The sequence below is a fragment of the Lacerta agilis genome, chromosome 6 (genome assembly GCF_009819535.1).
Source record: "Lacerta agilis isolate rLacAgi1 chromosome 6, rLacAgi1.pri, whole genome shotgun sequence".
Classification (NCBI taxonomy): Eukaryota; Metazoa; Chordata; class Lepidosauria; order Squamata; family Lacertidae; genus Lacerta; species Lacerta agilis.
Window position 1 is genome coordinate 69354785 of NC_046317.1, and position 23244 is coordinate 69378028.

Sequence of the window (23244 nt, forward strand, 5' to 3'; positions counted from 1 at the left end):
CTCAAGGAGACTCTAGGCGGGCCTGTGTCGTCATCACGTCGGACGGAACGCGGCTTTCCTTTCCTGTTACCCGCCCTCCTGCTTTTGCCAACGAAACCGCTTTGGGCGCTTGCGCAGACGGAAAGGGCTCGCGTTGCTAGGGAGGGAGAAGGCCCTTAGTTACCGCGCGTTGCTGCTGCTCCGCTGTTGGAGGGGACGGGGAAAGGATGGTGGCGACCCCGCAGGTAAGTCAACTTTTGTGGTGGTGGAGACGAGTCTCCTTCTTCCTCGGGACCATTTATGGAGGCGGAGGGTTGCTTGGTTCGTAGGTACGATCCTGGCTCCCCTCACCTTGGGACCTTGTAGAAGTCCGGAGCTGGTGAATTTTAGTTGCCTCCTCCTGCCTTTCCGTAGCAAGAAAAACCATGCTTACAAACGGGGGACGGGGCGGGAATTGCATAATTACAAACATAGCAAAAGCAGGCAGGAGCAATAAATAAAACACATCCAAAAGCATGCAACCATATTGAAAAAAAAATCCACATAAATCATAATAAGATCCAAAACAAATGTACCCAAAAATAAATAAATATCAATAGCAGCAACAAAAGCCCCCTCAAACAAACATTACCCCAGTCCAAGAGTCCTCTTGAATTTGATTTTTTTTTTTAAAAAAAAAAGGATACATGAAAACCACAATCAAATCACAGATCATATCTGAGCCTGCAGACTGAATCACACAGAATCAGAGAACTGTAGAGTTGGAAGCAACCCTGAGGATCATCTAGTCCAACCCCCTGCAGTGCAGGAATAGATCCTACACTTTGTGGTGCAGGAAACTTGCAATATTTTTATACTGGACCCCCCCCACTATAAAAAAAAACCATGATATCTGTAACATGTCAATCAACACCAGAAGCGCTGTGGCACGGTCTGAGGATACAGGTGTAATGTGATTTGATGGTAGTTTGAGGAAGAGGCTCCTGTTCAAGAATCTGTAAGGATCTGTGCCCCTTAGGCCTAGATCCAATGGTTAATGCTGTTAATGTGAAGCACTCTGGATACGCTGTTTTGAGGTGCTGCCTGTGATAACAGACATCATAGTGGTTTTGGTGGCATTCTGTATAAAACCTATGTGAAAAATCTGCCCAGTGCTTCAGATCCATGTTTACTTGCCATGGCTGTGTCAGAAAACACCAGATACATCATGGTTCATGCATCAGCCTCTGGAGAGGGATATTCTATAATGGGATTAAGATAAACCTTTGTAAAAATGCAATTTCAAGAAGATTGTTTTTTTAATTACTAGATGCAACTATTTGCTTCCAAATCTACTTACTGTCTTTCTGTTCCTCAGTGCCAAATCGTACACTTACTGATAGAATTGCCCTCATTTTTCAAACTACAGATGCTTAGGAAATCTCAGCGCTGCAAGCTTGCAATGATTTTATGCCAGTTTATTCACTGCCATAGCTCTCCCAAAAGAGTCTTGGGAATTAGCCCTTGGAGAGGGTTTTGATAGTGTGTAGTAATATAGCTCAAGAACAAGAGATCCTGGCCAGGAACCTACTATTTTATTGTCCCAATTGCTGGAACAGAAGTGGGGTTGCTTTGCTTTCTGCTAGAACTCTTAGATCCACCAGCTGTAGCCTGGTACAAAAGACATACCTACTCTAAGAACCAAACAAAGCTGACACTCATACCACTCAAAAATACACTTGTCACCCCAAGCTTTCTTCATTTTCACTAGCATTCTTTTTGGCGGGTTAGGGTATTTGGAAGGTTGGAAGTCAAAAATCCTTGCAGAGAACCCAGATTTTCTTTCTTTCCACTGTGCTAGAACAATCAATAAAACATAATGTTATTTGGTTAATTGTGGGTTTTCATTAATTCTACATTAATCTGAGAGAGGTTCTTAGAATTTATGAATAATGATAGCAATTTTTGCTTTTGCTTTGTTTTTTATTTATGTGCCGGTGCTCTTTCATTTTTGAGGTAACTATGGAGGGAGAACTTCGTAATATAATCGTCTTCAATGCTTCTAAAAAGGAAATTTTTACTATGAACAATGGTTATAGGATTCTACAAAAAAAGCTTCGAAGCAACTGGAAGATACAGAGGTGAGTGGAGTATGTATTGTTTTCTTTTTTCTGATCTGTGTTAGCTTCCTGCATTTTACTACTGCTGTTCTGAGAGAAGAAGACCTTTTGTTTCTAGGCCAGCATTGAAGTTTGATGAAGGCATAAAAATGATTGAAAGTACCCAGGACAATGGCTGCCCCATAACAGTTAAATTTTTGCTCTCCTCATATCTTGTACAATATCTGTTTATCTTATTGCAGATTTTAAACAAGTTTCTTTTGTTAGGGTAGGATAGTGGCAGAGTGTGGGCTTCATAGTCCTGCATTCAAGCCTTACCTCAACCACAGCTTTTCGAGACGGGTCTAAGCCCCTGTTCTTTAAAGCATCAACCCTTCACCTTCATTGTGGGGATAATTGTGGAAGTGAAATGAGGCCTTTAGCTTAATATGCCTATATGCATTTGGCATTAGGTCTTAGTGGTTTGTAATAGATCTTCCTTGAACATTTTGATAATGGAATGAGATTTGGTAATCTTGTTCAGGACATCAGTCTTTATTTTAGGGTTGAATACCTTATTTTTGTAGTCATTTTCAAAGTAGAGAAGAAAATTAAAAATACATTATAATGCAACATCTGCCTAGACAATTGAGATATTGGCACAGCATGCATGTCACAGTAAGCCATAGTTCACCCTGAATACCACTAAGATGGCTCTTTTCCTCCTCCCTGCTTACGCTGAGAAAAAATAAAACATGATCACTGTCTTTGTGTTATGTCCAATCCTGGAATTGTGGTTTGCCAATGATATCTGTTGCTGGATAACATGTCTTCTGTTAATTTGTCCATAGTTTAAAAGATGAAATAACTTCAGAGAAGCTGTCCGGAGTAAAACTCTGGATTACATCAGGACCTAGAGAAAAGTTCACAGCTGCTGAAGTATGTAATTGTCTTAAATACCTCAATAACCATTTAAAGATATATCTGCTTTGCTGATCTTGTCTAGTATTTTGATCCTGTGAACTTCTTCAGGATTCATTGGTTCTCTTGCATCGCATCCTATAGGTCTTTTGGATTCATAGAAGCAGAGCAGGATGATGCACACTCTGGCTATCCTGTTTTGTATGATCTGGGGCAGGATCGGTGCCTTGCAAATGTGTCTGAGCCACAGTGCTGTACCCTGTATGTATGTTTGGTGGGTTGTTCACTGTTTACTAATGGATCTCCGTCCTAACGCCTTCTTGTTGGGATTTTTGCAAAGAGTGCTAGACATAGGGCAGAATTCAGTGTAGCGTTAAGGTTCACGTTCTGTCAGTGCAATAATTTTTCCTTATGCAGTGGAACATTCTCCCTCTCTCCTCCCCTGTGCACCCCATAAATCTGTTCTAGGCATTCCCCCAGTCCTCTGCAGTAAATCTGGAGACAGTATGCGGAGGGACAATCACAAAATTATTTAGCTGAATACCGCCCTAATTGTACAATTCTAACCATGTCTACTCAGAAGTCTGTCCTGTTGAATTCAATGGGGCTTACTTTCAGGTAAGTAGTTTTAGGACTACAGCCTAAATGTAATCCACTAAAGCACTATGGAGTTAAACATGAATGCCTACTCAGAATTGCTTAGAACAGATTAATTATGCCATAATTTGTAAAGAGACCTTGAGTATGCACTCATACTTGATAAATTTAAAACACATTGGTGGACTCACAGATGAAAAACAAAGAAAAGAAAAGAACGTGGACTATGGAAGACTAAAGTTAGCCCTGTTCTGCTGTATGCCAAATAGCAGGTGGTTTGCTAGCTTAAATACCTATTTGCACTGCTTAAACTTTAACCATCTTTGGGGTTAATTTTCCCTTTGTCTTGGAATAATAATAAGATGGGGTTTCTTTACCAAAGGGGACTTAGGATTTTGTAAGGATGTGCAAGCTGTGTTGTGTTGCTATTTAATTTTCAAGGGTTAAATTGTGTAAAAGCAGGAAAACCTTTCAACCTGGGACTCAAGACTTTGTTGCAAAGCACTTGCATTTTGTGCTTTTTTTCCTTTACAGTTTGAGGTTCTGAAGAAGTACCTAGAAAGTGGTGGGGATATCCTGGTGATGCTGGGAGAAGGTGGTGAATCTCGATATGACACCAACATCAACTTTTTATTGGAAGAATATGGGATCATGGTCAATAATGGTAATAACTGACCTGAGGACAAGCTTTCTTCTTTGGGCAGTCTTGAGAATGTTTACATATCATATAGTCAGAAACCACAAACAAGTGACTCAATTTACATCAGTTTGAGTGTGCTTTATTAATTTGATATTGCTAGGTCCCAAAAGAGCTAGTGACAGAATATGATTGTAGCTTTGCCATCTTCCCTTTTCCATGTTTGCTGATTTTGAAAATACTTAGCGAGTGAAGAGTACTACAATAAAGTACATCCAAGGCTGAGGGATATTTGGTATGGCGGCAGGCCTGGACTCTGTGTGAGCATAGAGCAAGGTCCAAAGAGTTTCTCTCTGTTAGGCTCCAAGTAAACATCTCTTGCTATATTGCCTCGGTGTGCCACTGTACACCATTGTGCTGTAACTTTCATTTTACTTTAAGCCATTGTGCGCACTGCACATTAGAATATTCAGCAGCCTCTCCTCTCTGTGGCCTCAGTGCATGGACTGTATTCAGTGGATGCAAGAGCAGAGCAGTGCAAGGGCTTGAGGAAGGTGAATTCATGTGCGATGTAGAACTGCCTTGGCCTAAAGTGAATAGCTTGATGAATTGCTTCTGATACAGCAAAAGAGCCACTGCACCTCTATCTTTCATTGTGACTGTTCCATTTGTACTTTTGCTATGATTGTACATCTGCATCTTCTTACGGGCTGCCACAAGGAAAATATGAGAGATTTGCCAGCTTTTTAAGGCCCATGGGCACATTTGCAAACAGGAGAAAGTGTGTGGGCACCACATACACATCTCAGCCAGGCACAAACTGCAGCCTAGTCAATTGGCTACTATAAAATGCTTCTTTCAAGCCAAATTTTAGTGGGGTGGAGGAATCTCATGAAGCCAGAAAGTACTGTGTTGGCAACCCCAGCCTTCATACAGTTAGAGAGAACCATACTTTGCAGCACTGCATCTTACTGAGAAAAAAAATATTTTCCATTTCTCTTAAGACTCTGTGGTGAGAAATGTGTATTATAAATACTTCCATCCGAAAGAAGCTTTGGTCTCCAATGGAGTTTTAAATCGGTAAGTATTTGATAGTGGATGGTGTGTGGGTGCATTCACATTTTATCTTGCATAACTTTGCTATATTTTGCAACTACAAATCACAGTTATTTTTGGGTTTCCATCTATAAGGGAAATCAGTAGAGCTGCTGGAAAAACAGTGTCTGGGATAATAGATGAAGACAACAGTGGAAATGATTCACAGTAAGTATCTTCTTTCCAGCCATGTTACAGATGCCGTGAATGTTAAATCCGAAAAGTTATAATAAAGCATTGTGTGGGAAGTGCTCTTGAAACTTGTAGAATATTCTAAAGAATGCCTAAGATTTCGTATTTTGCCTCTTAAAATGCTGCTTAAGGGAAGTTATACTACAAAATCCAAGGAAGGGAAGAGTTTTGCACAATGTTCTGGATTTTTTTTTTTTTTACTGTTTATGGACATTTTTTATACATGCTTTAAACATGTCACCACAGAAAGCAAGAAAAACAGGATTTTAATACATTGTAAAGTATAGTCCTTTTAATTACTGACTTGGATCCACTATTGGAAGGCCTCTTCCACTCACAGTGCAATGGAAGAGCACTGTTTTTAAAAAGTGACACCCAAATCCTGAGAAGTTACTGCATTGTCACAAGCTCTTTTTGAAGCACAGGTTCCTTCTCAAGACTTTCTTGTGGCCTGGAGTCTGTAAACTTCAGCCTTTTTCCTTCCTTATTCAGTATGTTGCCTATACAGTATTGTAACCTCTGCTAAATTGTGGTACTGCCCTGGGAGAAGTAGAAGACTTCTGTGAATGCTTGCTGAGCAGTACAAATGCACCTTTCGTCCACTTATGGTTCTTTGGATTTAAGCCATCACTATTAATTCTAAAGTGTTACAAAGACAAGGTATCTTTTTTCTTTTTTTAAAGAAAAAAATAATCTCCTACCAGCAGAAGAACATGAAGGGGTGTGGACAGAGAGAATGGTTGATTGTGTTTGACAGCATTGCAATTCTGTGAAATATAGAAAATGCTTATGACAGTCTTTGTACTATTTTGTAGGGCTCTCACTTTTGTGTATCCATTTGGTGCTACACTTAATGTGATGAAACCAGCAGTGGCTGTTCTGTCCACGGGATCTGTCTGCTTTCCTCTTAATAGACCCATCTTGGCTTTTTATCACTTTAAGGTACATAACTGCATGAGCCATCAAATACTTGTAAAACATGATATTTTGTAACTTCGTTCATAATTTCTGTTACTTGCACATCTTGTGCAACTTTAGCAGGAAAGCATTCAGATAAAAGCTCCTTTATGTTGGATCCTTTGAAAAAAAAGTTGACCTATAACAGGGATGGGGAATCACATTGAACTGTTATTGCAGCTCCTCCCCGGTTTTATCAGTCATTAGTAATAATAATTATACCATTTCTAAAACAGTTCTAAGACAAAATGCTGAAAAGTGAATAAAACTAAAGATAGGCCCTGTTCTAAATGTACATTATCATACTTTTACTTCATTATGGTGTAATTTACCAACTTTAAATAATGTATGGTAAATATGTTCATTTGAATTTACTTACTTATTTTCTTAGCTTATCCCAAAATATTTGGAAAAGGGAACCATATGTTAGGCATCCATACAAATTCAACCGAGATGGATAAAAACAAGATAACTTGACATTTGTTCACATAGTTTATCCCAGTTATTAAAACCATTCCAAACAAGTATGCCTTATAATTTTTTCTTTCTTCTGTCCCCAATAGTACCTCTGCATTTATAATTTGTATGAGCTTTTAATGCCTTCATAGAAACATGTAATATGAGTGTATGGTGTCCTCAAAACTGAGACTTTCATTGGACAAATTAATTTTTATTGTCCCAGCCAATTCTAGGCTGCATCAACAGAAGTATATTGTCTAGATCTAGAGAAGTAATAGTTTGCTCTGTTCTGCCTTGGTCAGACCCGATCAGGAGTACTGTGTCCAGTTCTGGGCACCATGGTATAATAAGGATATTGGCAGCTTGGAATGTGTGCAAGAGGATTCTGAAGAAAATGGTAGAATGTCTATTAGGGCAGAGAAAATGATCAGAAGGAAAATCTAGAATCTAGAAGACAAATGAGGTGGCATTCAAAGAGCTACTGTAGTACTGTGCCTCTAATACCTATCCCACACAGCCAATCTAGGAAAATACCATGGTCACCTGTCACATCTGGCTTGTGAGGTGTAGGGGGGACAGAGGGATCTGGCCTGTTGGTCAGACCAGATTTCCCAATCCTGCAGTAAAGTAATGCAGAGTGTTAAAGAGTGTAATATGAAAAGTACACCTGGTAAGACAAAACATTGATGTACAGTATAAGTTATTAAATGTGTTCTACTGATTTATTCTTTGATAGAATCAAGGTGGCAAGTTAGCTGTACTAGGATCTTGTCATATGTTCAGTGACCAGTATTTGGAAAAAGAAGAAAACAGCAAGATTATGGTGAGCCTCTGTTGTCAACTTCATTGCTAATACTTTAATAATGTATGCCCTCTAATGATCAGTTGACCAAGTTTATTTGAAGCTTAGGAGTTATTCAGCAGAGTGAGTTGTCTTTTCAACCATATCAAGTTGAAGTTTCTGCTACTACTTTTGGACGCTATGGTATGTAGTCTTTTTTGCAATACAGTTGTACCTTGGTTTTCGAACAGCCTAATTCTCAAACGTTTTGGCTCCTGAACGCCGGAAACCCTGAAGTGATTGTTCCGGTTTGCAAACTATTTTTGGAATCCAAATGTCCAACGGAGTTTCCGCAGCTTCCAGTTGGCTGCAGGAGCTTCCTGCAGCCAATCAGAAGCCACGCTTTGGCTTCTGAACGACTGTACGTCTTTTAGGGCATTGTTGCTAGACCAATCGCATTGGACACTGGTTTCTCTTTGTAGTTGCTGTGACTCCACAGTAATATCCTCTCGGCATCAGAACCACTGCCATTTACTGGTAGAGTGTGGGGTGAGGAGGGAGCAAGGTTGGGGCTGTGCACACACACTACAGAACCTAATCCAGTGCTCCGGCTGGTGTGCACGAACAGCCCCACCTTGCCGTTAACCTCACCCACTCCCCCTCCCAGTAAGTGGAAACCTCTCAACCTCATTTTGTGACCTGCTCCTGTTTAAGTGTGTATAGAATTTGAGCCCTAAACTTTCAAGGAAAACGGTGAGCTAATATGTTTCTTAAACATAGAGGGAGAACCATGAAGGGAAGAGATCCGTTAATAAGAACCTTATTAACAGAATTAATACCCAGTCAGTGGCTGCTACGTTGAAGTCTTTATGCAACCTCATTTTGTTGGGTGCTATAACATGCAGGCACTAGAGAGACCTGCCACATAAATCATCCCCACTGCATGAAACATTTTCATTATGCAATGAGGAATGTCTGAAATTCTATGTGGCAAGGAGAGTAAACCATGAAATGAACCACTTTACAAATTATGGTCATTTCATTGAGAAACCACTGCAGAGACATGTCCAAAACATTGGACATGGGTATTCAATTCAGATTCCCAGAGAAAAGCTCAGATGTAGGTTAAAAAGTGAGGATGGCAATGGTGAGAATTCTTCTAGAGATACATGCAAGAACGTTGTTTGAAGGGCATAATACTGATCCCAGATTTTACACCTATAATTTTATTTCATTTAAATTCTTATTAATCCACCTTTACACACACAAACAAAATTTAAACCAGAAAAATATGATACTGGAATTGAAGTCAACAAATCAATACAGTGCAGTATTCATACAATACTATCAAGAGATTGTAATGCAGAATGTCAGTAGATACGAGAAATGGTACAGATGTTTTTATAGTTCTGTGATACCAAGTTATACAATGTATATTTGAAGTTTCTGTGCCTGTATTCAGCATAATCAACACTCCTTTAGAATCAATGAATTTCATACCATAGTTTCCAGTTCAAAACAAGCCATAGTTCATGTTAACCACAGCTTTTTCAGAGGCATTATCGGGAAATGAAGGTTGCAGGTGCAACTGGAGCCTGCTCAACTGACACTTCTTGCTAGTTGGTCAAGCTAGAGAAACGGGACAGAACACTCTGCTTCATCAGCCAGACCAGATTCCATACTGGCCATGGAGGAGGTGACAAACTTCTGCGGCCAGTAGTGAAGATGATTGGGCTGGCAAAACAGAACACTCTCTTGCTTTCACTTGCCTGGAGGCAGTTCCACTGCACTCACTGTAGAGTTCCTGGTTGCCAGTGGTGGCTAGGAAAGGGATGCAAGACAGGACTGGTTTAGTGTGACATCAGAATGCAGCCACCACCTCTCTTATAATCATTTACTCTAAATAATGTTTCCTGCTTCCAGCCAATTTACCTATATGTAAGTGTGATTGTTTGAATATGCCAAGGAACTTCTCTTGGATTTTTCCCCCCACTGTTAATATTGGTAATTCAAAGAATTCCACAATCGTAACTGGGCTCTTTGGTTTCTTAGGATGTACTGTTCCAGTGGCTTACTACAAGCGACATCCATTTAAACCAGATTGATGCAGAAGATCCCGAGGTAAGGGGAACTAATTTAACATTATTTAGTAACATTAGCTTTGTATATCATAAAGTATAGCTGCCAAGTTTGCTGAATTTTGGTTTTTGCCTCTCTATTTTTTGTCCCTGCAAAGAAGGAAGCCTTGATAAGCTTAAAGTAGGGGTAGCTGGTGCTGTTCCCTCTAAATGCAGGCTCCAACTCCCATTATCCTGGAACACTGGCCATGGGAGGTGGGACTGATGTGGGCTGGGAGTCCAGTAACATCTAGAGTGGACCCCATTGACTACCCTTAACTTAAAGACAAAAAGTTGAGTTGTTAATTTTGACACTCGCTCTGTAAAGTTTATTTGGTTCTATCACTGTTTCAACTTTTCAATTACAGTATCCAAAACTTTAAAATTACTTAGCAGTTTGTAGTAATCTTACATTGTGAAGACTACACGGAGATGAAAAAGTATAGCTAATTTTCTTTCCTATGATGTCTGCCATCGACAAATAGATTTTACCATGAAAAATAAAGAGATATCATAATATACAGTATGTGAATTTAGAAGTACGTACAGAAGATAAATTTATTACGACCAAACTTATTTAACTGTTGAAAAAGCTTTTAAAATCTGTTTCCTAATCAAGAGATGTATATAAGTGCTCATAACCATCATGGTTAGAAAATTGGCCAAACTAAATTAAAATCTGCACTCTTAAGTGTATTGTTTGTTGGATATATGATTTAAGATGCATTTATTTTTATCATGTAGTTGTTTAGCTCACTGGAAAGGTTCCATTTTTAGTGTGAGCTGTCTCTTTGTTCACAGCAATTTCCGTTTGCTTTCCCCCCCAGATATCTGATTATACAATGCTTCCAGATATAGCAACCCTGTCAGAGCGACTGCGAGTTTGCCTGCAGGAGGGAGATGAAAATCCACGAGACTTCACAACACTTTTTGACATGTCTATTTACCAGCTGGATACCACTGCACTTCCGAAAATCATCAAGTTGGTGACCTCATTTATGTATCTCAAAACAATGGGTTGAATCCAGATTTTGCTGCCAGCAGCAGGAGTGAGAAGGCAACTTTTACCAGTTTCCCCCATCGCTTTGCACCCTGTGAAACTGCTCCAAAGGATTAGGGCTGGGAGAATCAGCAGAAATCACATTACACACATAAACACACACACCTGATCAAAAGTTTCCTGTGTACAAAAGGAGATCTTCTGTTTGTAGACAGCAAAGTCTGGATCCAATTCAGTGTCTTTTTCTTCTTTTTAGTTTAATAGATTTTACGGCCTATTCATTGAATTATTTTTGTTGTTTATAGGCTCTTTGAGGACAGAGTCCTCTCAAGGTGGAGACCAATAACATAAAGATTAAATTACAATAAACAATACATTTTGTTAAATACTTTTAAAAATTTAAAATATACAACAGTAGGCATCAATATAAAATAGGCAATAGAAGTGCATCAGGTAAAAGCCACTTGAAACAGGTAGGGTTTTTAAAGTCTTTTTGAATGCCAAGACTGAAAGGGCCACTGTGCATCATTTGGGAGTTACAGAGAACAGGGGCCACTACTGCAAAGACCCTAGGGCCATTCCATTGTCACGGGTGGGACACTTTGACCATGTTTTTTGGTATTCACACATGTGTAACAATGTAAATATACATAAAAATTAACAACCAAAATTTAAACTATGTTCTTAATAAGATACTGAACATTTTACTAATGTTTTATTATTTTATGGATATTTTTGACAATTTTATTAAATGTTAAAAGTGTTGTCACGGGTGGGACAAAAAAAGGACATGGAACTTGAGATAAGTTTGATTTATGGAAAAACTCTGTGAGTTGGGAGGTGACTCAATGATAAACTCAGCATATCTGTTTAAATCAATGTTTATTGGTTACAACTATGCAATCAGGAATTAAGTTTAAGAAATTTAATGATACAAAATTAAGGAAAAAATGCTGTCACGGGTGGGACAATCATCAGAAAACTTTTAATTTGAACACTTCTGTGAAGACTACGTGGGTGGACTTTTGAAAAGAAGGTCCATAAAATAAACTTCTTTTGTCTTTAGCTTTTAAAAAAATGGTTAGACTCCACGTTTGGAATCTTCCTCACCAAAGTCCAGTGCTCATCTAGCATTCTTATCAGGCTCATTTTTCACGGAATGGCCCCCTATCCTTGGTGTCTACCAATCTTACCAATCTTAAAGGTGGCACAGAAGCAGAGCTTCCGATGCTGTTGTCTTCAAGGTTCATATAGGCAGATACAGTCCTTATATAACATGGGTTCGAACTGTTTGAAGTTTTTAAGGTTCAGTATCAGCACTTTTGACTTGGAATTTCAATATGTTACGCACCATCAGCAGAAAGGTGGTTAAATTTGGGGTTTTGCTCATGTACACTTCTATTCCTAGTTATATTTTTGGCATAGTTAAATTAATATCTATCCTGAACTTGTAGTGACAGTAAAAGTTGTTAACACATGCCAAAACTCCAAAGGAAAAAACCTTTAGCAAATGCTGCAAACTTTACACATTGTTATATGTTGCAGGTCTTATGAGCAGCTGAATGTGAAATACGAACCACTCCAACTAATTCAGCCTCAGTTTGAAACTCCGTTGCCTGCACTTCAGCCAGCTGTGAGTAACTGTTCTGGGAGAGGAAGGAAATAAGGTGACAAGCATTTGTGAGTAGGGTGAACAGGTGGGTCTTGGGTGATTTCAGACACAGAAGAGGCAACACAATATATAGTGCAGGAAGAGTTCAAGGCTTATGGGGTAGGAAGAGAAGATCAGGCAGGTCATCTTGGCAGAATGACTGAAAGTTACAATGTGTGTTGAAGCAGGTCTATGCCTTGTAGGTCAGTGTTTCTCAACCTTTTTCCGACCGTGGCCCCCTTCCAAACTCATTTCCTCCCTGTGGCAGAAAGGTAGCTATTCAATTGTTTTGTTTGTATATATATATAAAATTTATACAAAATACATAAAACAATATACTTTTAAGTATTTCTCAGTCAATGTGATCCTTGTGCTTGGTGACCAGAAACAATTATATCTGGCTCTTTTACTGCGAGGGATAACTGAAGATCACCTCTGTCCATTGCGTTGAGCCAATTCTGCTTGAGGCTGAGTAACAATTGCATGCAGCAACATGCCTCCTTTCACAGTAATACTTGCACGAAGAAACAGCACCCCACACACTAACATTGCTGCAGCCACGCACCTTGCCCATGACAAACAACGTGGACAGCTTGGTGCATGCAGTGGTGGAGTGCAGAAGTGGGAGGGAGAAGGAAGTGGAAGCGACGTCGCTGAAAAGTGCATGTGGCACTCCATACATTGGGAATCACAGTCACTCCTCTGTTCCCTCTACTTCTGTTTTCTATTTTCTTCACTTCTTTGTTTTCTTTTTTCTTTCCTTGGTCACTTTTCTATTTTCTTCACTTTTCACTTCCCTCTGTGGCTCCCTAGTCTCGTGCCATGGCGTCCCATTTATGCGGTTTTCACCTGTGGCCCCCATGGAATATCCTGGGGTGTCAGAGACCAGACTGAGGATTACAGCTCTGATGAGGAGTGGTGGGAACCTCTCCCTCTTCCTGCTCCTGACCAGGATCCTGAAGCTGCCCGTGAACAGTGGAGCAGTATAGATTTAGAGAATTGGTTTGCAGAGGGACATAGTTCGGAAGACAAAGACTTGACAGAGCTGAGTGGGGAACATTTAGGAGAAGCAGAACAGGAAAAGAGAGAGATACCGTATTTTACGCTCCATAAGACACACTTTTTCCCTCCTAAAATGGAAGGGGAAATCGCTGTGCGTCTTATGGAGCGAAGGCTTCACTCCCACTGCCTCCCCCCATCCCCCGTCGCGTTCGGCGGAAGGTGGGGGGAGGCAGCAGCGATGTTGCTGGATCATGCCAGCACCTCCGTTCACCGAAAGAAGCTTCTTTCGGCGAGCGGAGCTGCTAGCACGGTCCAGCAACATCTCCGCCGCTTCCCCCGACCTCCCGCCGAACGCGACGGGGGATGGGGGGAGGCGGTGGGAAGCGAAGGGGATGTTGGTGGATCGTGCTAGCAGCTCCGTGAACGGAGCTGCTGGCACGATCCACCAACACCTCCGCCGCCTCCCCCCACGTCCCGCCGAACGCGACGGGGGATGTGGGGAGGCGGCAAGAAGCGAAGGGGATGTTGGTGGATCGTGCTAGCAGCTCCGTTCACGGAGCTGCTAGCACGATCCACCAACACCTCCGCCGCCTCCCCCCACGTCCCGCCGAACGCGACGGGGGATGGGGGGATGGGGGGAGGCGGCAAGAAGCGAAGGGGATGTTGGTGGATCGTGCCAGCAGCTCCGTGAACGGAGCTGCTAGCACGATCCACCAACACCTCCGCCGCCTCCCCCCACGTCCTGCCGAACGCGACGGGGGATGTGGGGAGGCGGCGGGGAGCAAAGGGGATGTTGGTGGATCGTGCCAGCAGCTCCGATCTTCTCCCCTCGTCCCCATGTCCCTTTAAGGAAGCGGGGATGAGCCGCTGTGAAGGGAGAAGGGGCTTCCCCTCCAGCACTCCCCTCCGTGTTTTTTAGAGGAGGAAAACCAGGAAAATATTTTTCCCCTGGTTTTTCCCCTTTAAAAAACAAGTGCGTCTTGTGGTCCGGAGCGCCTTATGGACCGAAAAATACGGTAACTGACTCCCCTTTGCTGGAAATTGTCCAGCCTCTCTCTCCAAGGGCAAAGAGACCTGAAAAGTTTGCTACGCAGAAGGCTCAGTGGTTGCGAGATAAGGTTGCCAGAAGGGAAGTGATGAGGATGGCTCGGGGGGAAGTAGGAGAAAACTTAACTGGGGGTACCTTAACTTCAAGAATGGCTGTTTTGTTCTTTGTCTGTGATCATTAAACACTCTTAAACTGGTAAAGGCAAAGGGACCCCTGACTGTTAGGTCCAGTAGCAGACGACTCTGGGGTTGCAGCGCTCATCTCGCTTTACTGGCTGAGGGAGCCGGCGTACAGCTTCCGGGTCATGTGGCCAGCATGACTAAGCCGCTTCTGGCGAACCAGAGCAGCGCACAGAAATGCCGTTTACCTTCCCACAGGAGCAGTACCTATTTATCTACTTGCACTTTGACGTGCTTTCAAACTGCTAGGTTTGCAGGAGCAGGAACTGAGCAACAGGAGCTCACCCCATCGCAGGGATTTGAACCACCGACCTTCTGATCGGCAAGCCCTAGGTTCTGTGGTTTAGACCACAGTGCCACCCGCGTCTCTAAGGGACTCTAATTGCTTTGTTCTTCTGATGCACAGCCAAAGGGGAGGGGGGAGGACGCCATTTCCCTGACACCTGACATGGGATGGCCCAGGGGCCATATGGCCCCTGGTTGGGAAACACTGTTGTAGGCAACCAAAAGATAGTTTTTCAAAGGAAGGCAGTAAAAATGAGGAAAGGTTTAACCCAGACATAATGTTCTGCCTGTCGTTCCTCAAAGTTAGAAATTCCCTACATGCACAGCCTAACTTATTTTATGTGTCCAGTCCTTGCAGCTAATCACATTTCTCTCAATTCAGGCTATGCCCTGAACACACTCTAGCCCTTCCAATATCTGAAATCCTGTGATTAGGAAACAAGTAATCTGGTGCTTGCTTTCCTCTCACCAAGATGCTTATGCTGCATGTCACTGATTTTTCCAAAGTAGAAATTGGAAATGTCAAACCTGTATATGTTTTTGAAGGGCTATAAACAGAATAGATTACTTTCTGAGCCTTACATAGTATAAACAAGATTACAACATGCGAGTAGTTTAATTAGAGCCTGCACCAGTGCTCTTTTTCTTGGAACAAGTATGGGCAGACTGAGCATGTTAATAAGTTTTGCCTAATCTCTTACTAGGTTTTTCCACCGGCCTTCAGAGAGCTGCCTCCTCCCAGCCTGGACCTGTTTGATTTGGATGAAACTTTCTCTTCTGAGAAAGCTCGCCTTGCTCAAATAACAAACAAATGTAAGTAGTGCAAACATTTGAACTTGGGATTGCTAAACTATTTGTGGGATGGGCAGGGGTTCTTTTTAGATGAAATGCTTTTTAGAAAACATTTTACAGCAGTGCTTGTCAGACTTTTTCTCTCCAGGGCACACTTTAGAAAGCTGAAAAGTACTGAAGTCCTCCATATTATGCATACCTTAATTTTTTTTTTTTTTTTTTTTTTTTTTTTTTGCAAAATGCATCACATTTTGTTAAGAAAACCAGATCTTTTAAATCTGTTTCCTCCATGCTAATGGAGGTACTCTACATCAGGATAGAGAATCTGTGGTCCTCTGGATGTTATTATACACCAGTTACCATCAGCCCAGCCCCAGCGTTCAGGGATGAAGGATCCTGTGGTCTAGTAATGTGTAGCTGCATATAGGCTCTGCGTCCCTTCTCTGCTTGTGGAAACCCATATAATATCTTAAAATGATTTGGCAAATTTTGTGTGTATTATACTACTTATAATGTCCTTATTAGGCACTGAAGATGATTTGGAATTCTATGTCAGAAAATGTGGGGATATCCTAGGGGTGACTAATAAACTACCAAAGGAGCAGCAAGATGCCAAACATATCCTGGAGCACATTTTCTTTCAAGTGGTGGAGTTCAAGAAGCTGAATCAGGTAAACTAATGGACATTTTTCTTGAAGCCCTGTTGGATTTAAAGATATAAAAGCCAGGTTTCTGGGAAAGCAGACTCTTTCCTGATCTCAGTGATCTATAGAGGAGGCACCACATTAAAATTAATAATAAAACAGGACTTAAGCTTTATCTAATTTGCTTTTCAAGTTAATTGAGTATTCTGTTCCAACACCTCTTTCAGAAGAAGAAAAAAAAGATGGGTGGGGAGAATGCTTTCTAGCTTTTCTATGATTCTCTGTGCTCCTTATAGAAAGCAATATTAAATACCTAGTTGATAGTTGAGCATATTGGACTTTATGCTTCCTCCTTCCTTGACTGCCAGACTCTCTCCTTCGTTTTAGTGGCAACTCTCTGGCAGTGTTATATGTGCACCAATGTTAATGCTAACCAGGGCTGCCTAAACCCAGAGTTTGCCATCCCATGTCTAGCTGTGACTACAAACTGTCCAAATAGTCAGCTGTGCAAATAGGAAGAGGAATTTACATGAGAAGAGTGGGGAAGAAGAGTGTGTGAGCCTTCTGTGTGATCCTAATTTGTTAAACAAGGGCAAGAGTTTGGGAACATTGTATTGGCCCTGGGCCATAAAGTCCAGGAGCTGAAAACCTTCAAGACCATTTAAATTTTATTTTCGACCCTGAAAATGCAAAGGAGCTTAGAGTCATTTCTATGTATTGACAAATATCCTTTTTCTTTTTTTTAAAGGAGCATGATATTGATACAAGTGAAGCTGGATTCCAGGGTGGCTTTTGAATATTTGAAAGGAAATTTGATGGCACAGGGAAGAATAATAGAACAGCTTCCCTTATTTTGTTTTATTTTTTGTTCAATAAACTGGCTTGCTTTGCTTCTTCCTGCCATTATCTGTACCCTATGTTACCTTACAAATATGTAGATAGTCTAAAACGCTGAAGCCAAATGAGCGATTGCCTTATAGGCAGCAATAATTTTGATAATTTCTTATGTATGAAGCATTCCATATTTAATATTTCTATTTATAAACAAATAAATATCACATTTTGTACAACCTAAAATTCTTGTTTCTAGCTGTCACCCTTAAACGCGTCTCTCTGTGTGGATTAATACAGTATGCCTGTACAGTGGGGAAGAGGCAGATAATCCATAAGGTAAAAGCATGGCTATACAACAAATAGCATATAGCTATAAGGGTGGGTGTTGTCACAAGTTTGCTTGCTTCCTTTTACACAAGATTTTGCACATTCTGACTAATAGCCTTGTTTGGTCTTTACTGTAGCTACCCTGCTGCCACCATGTCCTGTAAATCCTCTTGCAAGTTAGGGATTGCCTTGGAGAGGATGCTTAGGAGTGTATATTCTAAAGGCAAGTGTATGTCTCCCACGCACTGTGTGTGGTTTTTCCAACCTCATCTGGGCACTTGCTCCTTTTCAGATCATTAATGTTACTCATCTGCCTTGACAGATGCATGTATTGCTGAGCTGGCAAAACTAAGCATTTAGAATACTTACAAGTAACAGTCAAAAGCCATGAGAAATGCATACAATTTTAAGAATCAAAAGATGCACCTGGGAATGGGCTTTGACAGTTTAGCTCGCTCAGACCTCTTTTCAATGTTTGGCCCTACCTCGACACAGCTGGCCTAGAGAGCGGACCAGAGAGAAAAAGTCTTCCCTCTGCTCTGTTCCCCAAACCGCACCCTCTGGCTCAACCGCGAATGTCTCCACTGCACCCGGAACCAAAGCAGCATCTTAGAACATGCACGACATTCCAACTGATTAGGAAAGTGAATTCAGTAGGATGTTAGCAGAGAAAGTGAAAACGCAATTTGGACTATTGGCACACAGAAACAATGCATGGCCACAGTGGATGTAAGAAATGGCATCAGTATCATGAGAGGTAAGGAGTCCAGGAGGTCTGTCTTGGCTGACACAGGTGATAGCAGAGCAATTGCAAGTCTGGAGTGGTACCACTGCCTAAGGTGGTGACAGGTACACACTGAGCTGTAGGGGGATAATATGAGTGACCACACCTGCCTCTTCTCATAGGGGAACAGGCCATCGATATAGCTCAGGCTTAACTTTAGTGGTTCTAGAGGATACTGCAGCAGGCTATCCAAAATACTTTTCCTGAGCATCTCATGTTCCTTCAAATAAAGTTGTGGCCTGTTTGATCCTGTTTCCTGGTGTTTGCCTTTCTTTCTGTTGGCAGATCAAAGCAGTGCCCAGGCAGTGAAAAAGCCTGGCAGAGTGCAGAATGCTGAATTTTATACAGAGCAAAGGGCTATAGCTTTCTAGTAGTCAGAAAACCGACTTCTGCTTTTCTTCCTCCACCCAATCTCTTTGCACACTGTAAATCCTTCTGGGAGATGCTTTTGGGTTATCTGCCCTTCGTGTTGTCAAAACATGGTTGAAAGCAGTTGACAGGACCTGTTGTAGCTATCCCATTCCCAGGCTGATCCAAGCAAAGCATTAATAAGTTTTTGCTTTGCACACTACAATTTTCAGAGGGGTGTTTATATCATAACTTAATGGCAAAGCAATTTCACTTTGCTACCCTTTATACTTTTATATATATATATATATAAACTTGTCCCCTCATCTTTTAACTAATCTCACCTGTGACTTAATGTCAGTACTTTAAGAAACATAGAAATGCCCATAATAGACTGGAGGTATTTGTAGCCTCTCCAAGCCTTAAAGCAGGAGTGGCTAACCTTTTTGAGACTGACCCATGGTTAACCCTCCCAGGAATGATGCATAAGAGCGGGCACATTAATGACTGCCGTTTTCAAAAATGCATTCTGAAATGCTTTCTCCGTCAGCTGTTTGAAAATCATTTTTAACATTCAGCAAAACTTCGGAACTCAATTTGTTTTCAGTTAACTTTTTTTTTGGGGGGGGGACACACACCAGGAATTGATGCTGTTCTTTCTACTCTGAAACAAGCAGTTGTCAGGGCTAAACCAAAAGCAGCTGTCAGAGGGGAGCCAGGAGTAGTGCTACAAAAAATTCCAAGGCATAGGAAGAGTGCTGTTGGTTGGGAAACTCCTAGCCTAAAAAGGAAACCTTTTCTAGCCCTGTCCAGGAGGGATCAATGGATAGTCTGGGTGAGAGAAACTAGTCCATAGTGGATGTTCTAATATAACTTTGGTGGCTATATTCAGAGCTGAGGGTGGGGCTGATGTGAGTTGGAGTCCAGCAGGCTACTGACAGTTGCATCGCAAGAGAGAGAATTAGTCTCTTTATTTGCATTTATACAAAAACACAATGTGCACAAATCTGACATTAAAGAATACAAGTAGTTCTTTGATGCAACAGTTAAATGAAGGAACCCCCTCCCCTTTTTGATCTTTCAGTGTACCAGCATTTTAACACAGATTACTACCTGTAGGTCGCATCTTCCATTTCAGTCCATCACACGAGTTGCATTGTGGGGGTCTCTGCAACAATAGACAATAATGCCAATATTCTGAATGTGGCAACAGAATGTGCTCTAAGCAACAGATGCCTTGTAAAACATCCCACTATATCTTGTTCAGCTCTGAAGTATGCCTGTTCAGCTACCAGTTAGGGTTGACCTCACAGGCCTCTGAGTTACCTTCAGAAAGAGAAGGACAGAGTTGTCCAAGTGCTTCCTTATCGGATGGTTTCATGCCTTTGTCCACGTGGCACGAGTGCCTTATGTGACCAGTTCTTCATTTGCATTTATGCTTCACTTGTTACCTGGGAAAGAGAATGCAAGAAACATAGCAAGACGGCTGGATGGTGCAAACCACCTGGAGCTTTTGCCCAACCAATGAACCATCAGGTCCAAGTGCAGGAGTCTAGTGTCTTGTAATAGTAACAGACACGGCACTACCACCACCCAGAGGCATGGCAAGGTTTGACATCTCCAGAGATGGCGTATCAAGCTTCACAGAGCTCAAGGACCCAAATTCTTCTAAGCTTGCTTCTGGAGAAAGTACATTGTCCAGAGTGGCTTGTATTCCAGAGATCTCCAATACTGGCGGCGGCGGCGGCGGCTTCTTGAAGACTGCAACATCATTTATTTCAGAGCTCTTCGACATATTCTCAGTTGTCAGTTTAGAGGGCTTATCTTCCCTGCATGGAGTAGAAGATTTGGTATCATGGAACACACCCTCTGTGTAATTGGTTTTGCTGTCATTTGCAGCGCTCAAGCTTGACAAGTCAAAGGCGCATGGCTGGATGGGAGTCTTGCAGAAAGATGCAAGAGCATCCGGTGAGGCCTGCAGGTTTTCCTTTGTGCTGCTCATGAAGGAGTCTGTTGCCTTTAGAGCTAGAGAGCTTCCCTTTGTCACATTCTGCATCTTGCTTGCACTGTCGCATGCATCAGGCTTGGGGATGCTGCTCATTTCTAGGAAACAGTTGCTACTCGGAGAGATGCTGCAACCAGAAGCACCAATCAGAAATCCGTTTTCGAATATTTCTTTCAGTAACAGAGAACTAGAACAGTTTTGAGAAGACATTTTTTTGGTTCCCAGAGAAAAGAGGCCAGTCTTCAGAATCCTAGGGGCACCTGGCGATGGAATTAAAGGAAAGCTTTGATAAGGAGTTTTGTTTATTCAGTTATCCATCACACCAAGTTACAAACTAGATTTAGACACTTGCTTTTTCTCTACTAATGCCAGATAGTTTTATTTTATCATGCAGTGTGATCCAAAGCTTATTCATTCAGAACATGCTTTGTGCATGTATAGGATTATAGCCAAGGTATTATGTATCTAGCACTTAAAATTCCAAGAGGACAGGCTGCTGCCATCAAGAGCCCCCAGTCTAAAATTTAACACTAGGGAACAATGTGCATTTATTTCACTAAAATGGACTTAGGTCAGGGGTGTCAACTTAAATAAAATATTGGGGTGTGGAGGCAGGTAAGCCCTGCCCCATATAATCACATGACACAGCACACACACTATTTGAATGGAAATGTCCATCAACTTGGGGGTGCGGCCCCCTCAAATATTTTATTGTGGGGGCGAATGGACCTTGGCCCCTAGGAGCTGGTTCCTGTGACTTAGGTTAAAATTAATCAAGTTTGCTCCAATACTTGTCTGAAACAATGTTGGGCAGCCATTTTTGTAGGCAGTGTCAGAGCTGTTCCAACCTTGCAGGTATGGCCCAAAACATTTTGCTGCCTGATGTAAAAGACAATATGACAATCACCCAAAACACACACACACACACACACTTCTGTGGGCAGGGAACTACTGGACTGGGAGCAGAATCTTGCTTTAACACTGGCAACAGGTAGTCGGAGCTCAGAAGTGAAGCAAACGGAAGATTCCTAAATCAACCCCCTGCTGCCCGCACCAGGAGTGCCAACTTGGCCCCACAACTGTGGGTGCCCAGGTCCGTGGGTACCATACAGAATGTATGCTCCTTGGCATCAACATTTGTGGGTGCCCAGACCCTTCATGGAGAATTTTGTGGGTGCTTGGGCACCCAGGGTCCCAGGGAGTTGGCACCTATGGGCTCCACATAAGGCTGGGAAAAGTCTGTTGTCTGAAACCCTGGAGAGCCGCTGCCAACCAATGTAGAAAATACTATACTAACCTAGTTTAACAGGAGCATGACAAGCCGTGTGTCGCTCACAGAGCCCTAGCCTTATGACACCTTGCCACTGCCAATCTGCAGTTGCCTCACTCCATTGAATGCTAGGGGGTTGGCCCTGCAACACAGCAAAGCCAACAGCCAAGTCTTCACACTGCCCCCCACTAGCCTGAAATCTGCATCCTCCTTTACGAAGGTAAGTTTCTCTGCAAAGCCTAGAGTAGAGGAAGCTGACAAGGGGACAAAGACAATTTAAAAAAGAAGTCAAGAACATAACAGGGTTTATTTCAATCTCCACAGAATAAGAAAAGCAGTTCTTTCTTCTGCCCAAGATCATAACCCAAAATAGACACAGTTCAGAAAGAGTTTCACAGCTGAACTCCTGAGTCAAGGGAAGAGATCTGCCCAATAAATAGAAAACTGAAGTTCTGCTGGCTTAAGTCTGAAGTGATAGCTTCCTAATTTAATGTATCAATACTTTACTACTAAGCTATACTTAGTCCACCCACCCACCCCAAAACCCCCACTTTAAACAGAAGCCAATAAAGGCAATCACTTATTTTTAATACTGTAGGTTTCTTTACTTATCAAAACCCCATTCTAAGAGTTTTACTTACTTTCCCCCCTCATAAACAGCAATCTTCTTAAGTAGCACCACTACAGCTGGTTCTTATAAATCCTCGTGATGGATTGTGGCACACTTTCTTAATTTTCTAATTAAGCTAGTTTGCAAGGATGTTCAGAAGACACCACCTGAAACTGTTTTAGCCACCAACCCTGCAACAACACTTGCTGCAATTTTGTTCCCCTTAAGTATACAACCTGGATCTTTGAACCAGCAAAGCTTAAAAGTATTAATTGCAACTATTTCCTGAGGATTGAAGCAACTGAATTGCAATTGATCAAGAAGTTCAGCTCTATTCATTTGGGTCTGAACAGAAGCCATATTTCTCTTTTCCACTATAGATGTTAATTAATTACTAAGTTGATTGTTTTTATCACCTCTCACCTCTGCTGTAAAGAGTCACTGTGCATGCATTTTAGCTGTAACTGAACTGTCATTATCTGTATTATTACAGTACTTGCATTTTATTTCCCTCCGGCCTCACTGCTTACAACTGCTCAACCTTTATCACCATGTGCAATCTAGTCCACAAATGCTTATGCCATAATAATATTGATGAGTGATTAAGGTGCCATTGTATGAATTGGCTACCACTGGGCAATACTTTTGTTAG

At 41.7% G+C, this 23244-nt stretch overlaps 2 protein-coding genes across 3 annotated transcripts; one reads left to right on the forward strand and one right to left on the reverse strand.

The window, feature by feature from the left end:
• The first annotated feature begins 78 nt into the window (after positions 1 to 78).
• On the forward strand, positions 79 to 17491 carry IFT52 (intraflagellar transport 52). 2 transcript variants are annotated; one of them, XM_033153353.1, is made up of 14 exons: positions 79 to 224; positions 1975 to 2099; positions 2909 to 2996; positions 4110 to 4239; positions 5217 to 5292; positions 5404 to 5475; positions 6315 to 6441; positions 7652 to 7738; positions 9749 to 9817; positions 10641 to 10795; positions 12359 to 12446; positions 15683 to 15791; positions 16296 to 16441; positions 17163 to 17491. In XM_033153353.1, exons 1-14 carry the CDS (start codon positions 207 to 209, stop codon positions 17208 to 17210), a joined length of 1338 nt encoding a protein of 445 aa, XP_033009244.1. In that variant the 5' UTR covers positions 79 to 206; the 3' UTR covers positions 17211 to 17491. The 2 variants fall into 2 exon arrangements, with proteins under 2 accessions (XP_033009244.1, XP_033009245.1); XM_033153354.1 differs by lacking the exons at positions 79 to 224; positions 1975 to 2099; positions 2909 to 2996; ... (1 more) ...; positions 5217 to 5292; positions 6315 to 6441.
• A 2157-nt stretch (positions 17492 to 19648) lies between these two features.
• LOC117047800 lies at positions 19649 to 20966 on the reverse strand. Its single transcript, XM_033151029.1, has one exon. The coding sequence runs from the start codon at positions 20920 to 20922 to the stop codon at positions 20260 to 20262; it is 663 nt and encodes a 220-aa protein (XP_033006920.1). The 5' UTR covers positions 20923 to 20966; the 3' UTR covers positions 19649 to 20259.
• Positions 20967 to 23244: the final 2278 nt, after the last annotated feature.

Bases quoted from the DNA above. Each gene is read 5' to 3' on its own strand.
- IFT52 (XM_033153353.1), top strand. The intron at 5,476-6,314 runs GTAAGTATCTTC...ACTATTTTGTAG, and splicing joins AACAGTGGAAATGATTCACA to GGCTCTCACTTTTGTGTATC. The intron at 15,792-16,295 runs GTAAGTAGTGCA...TGTCCTTATTAG, and splicing joins TGCTCAAATAACAAACAAAT to GCACTGAAGATGATTTGGAA.
- LOC117047800 (XM_033151029.1), bottom strand. From the start codon at position 20,922: ATGTCTTCTCAAAACTGTTCTAGTTCTCTGTTACTGAAAGAAATATTC.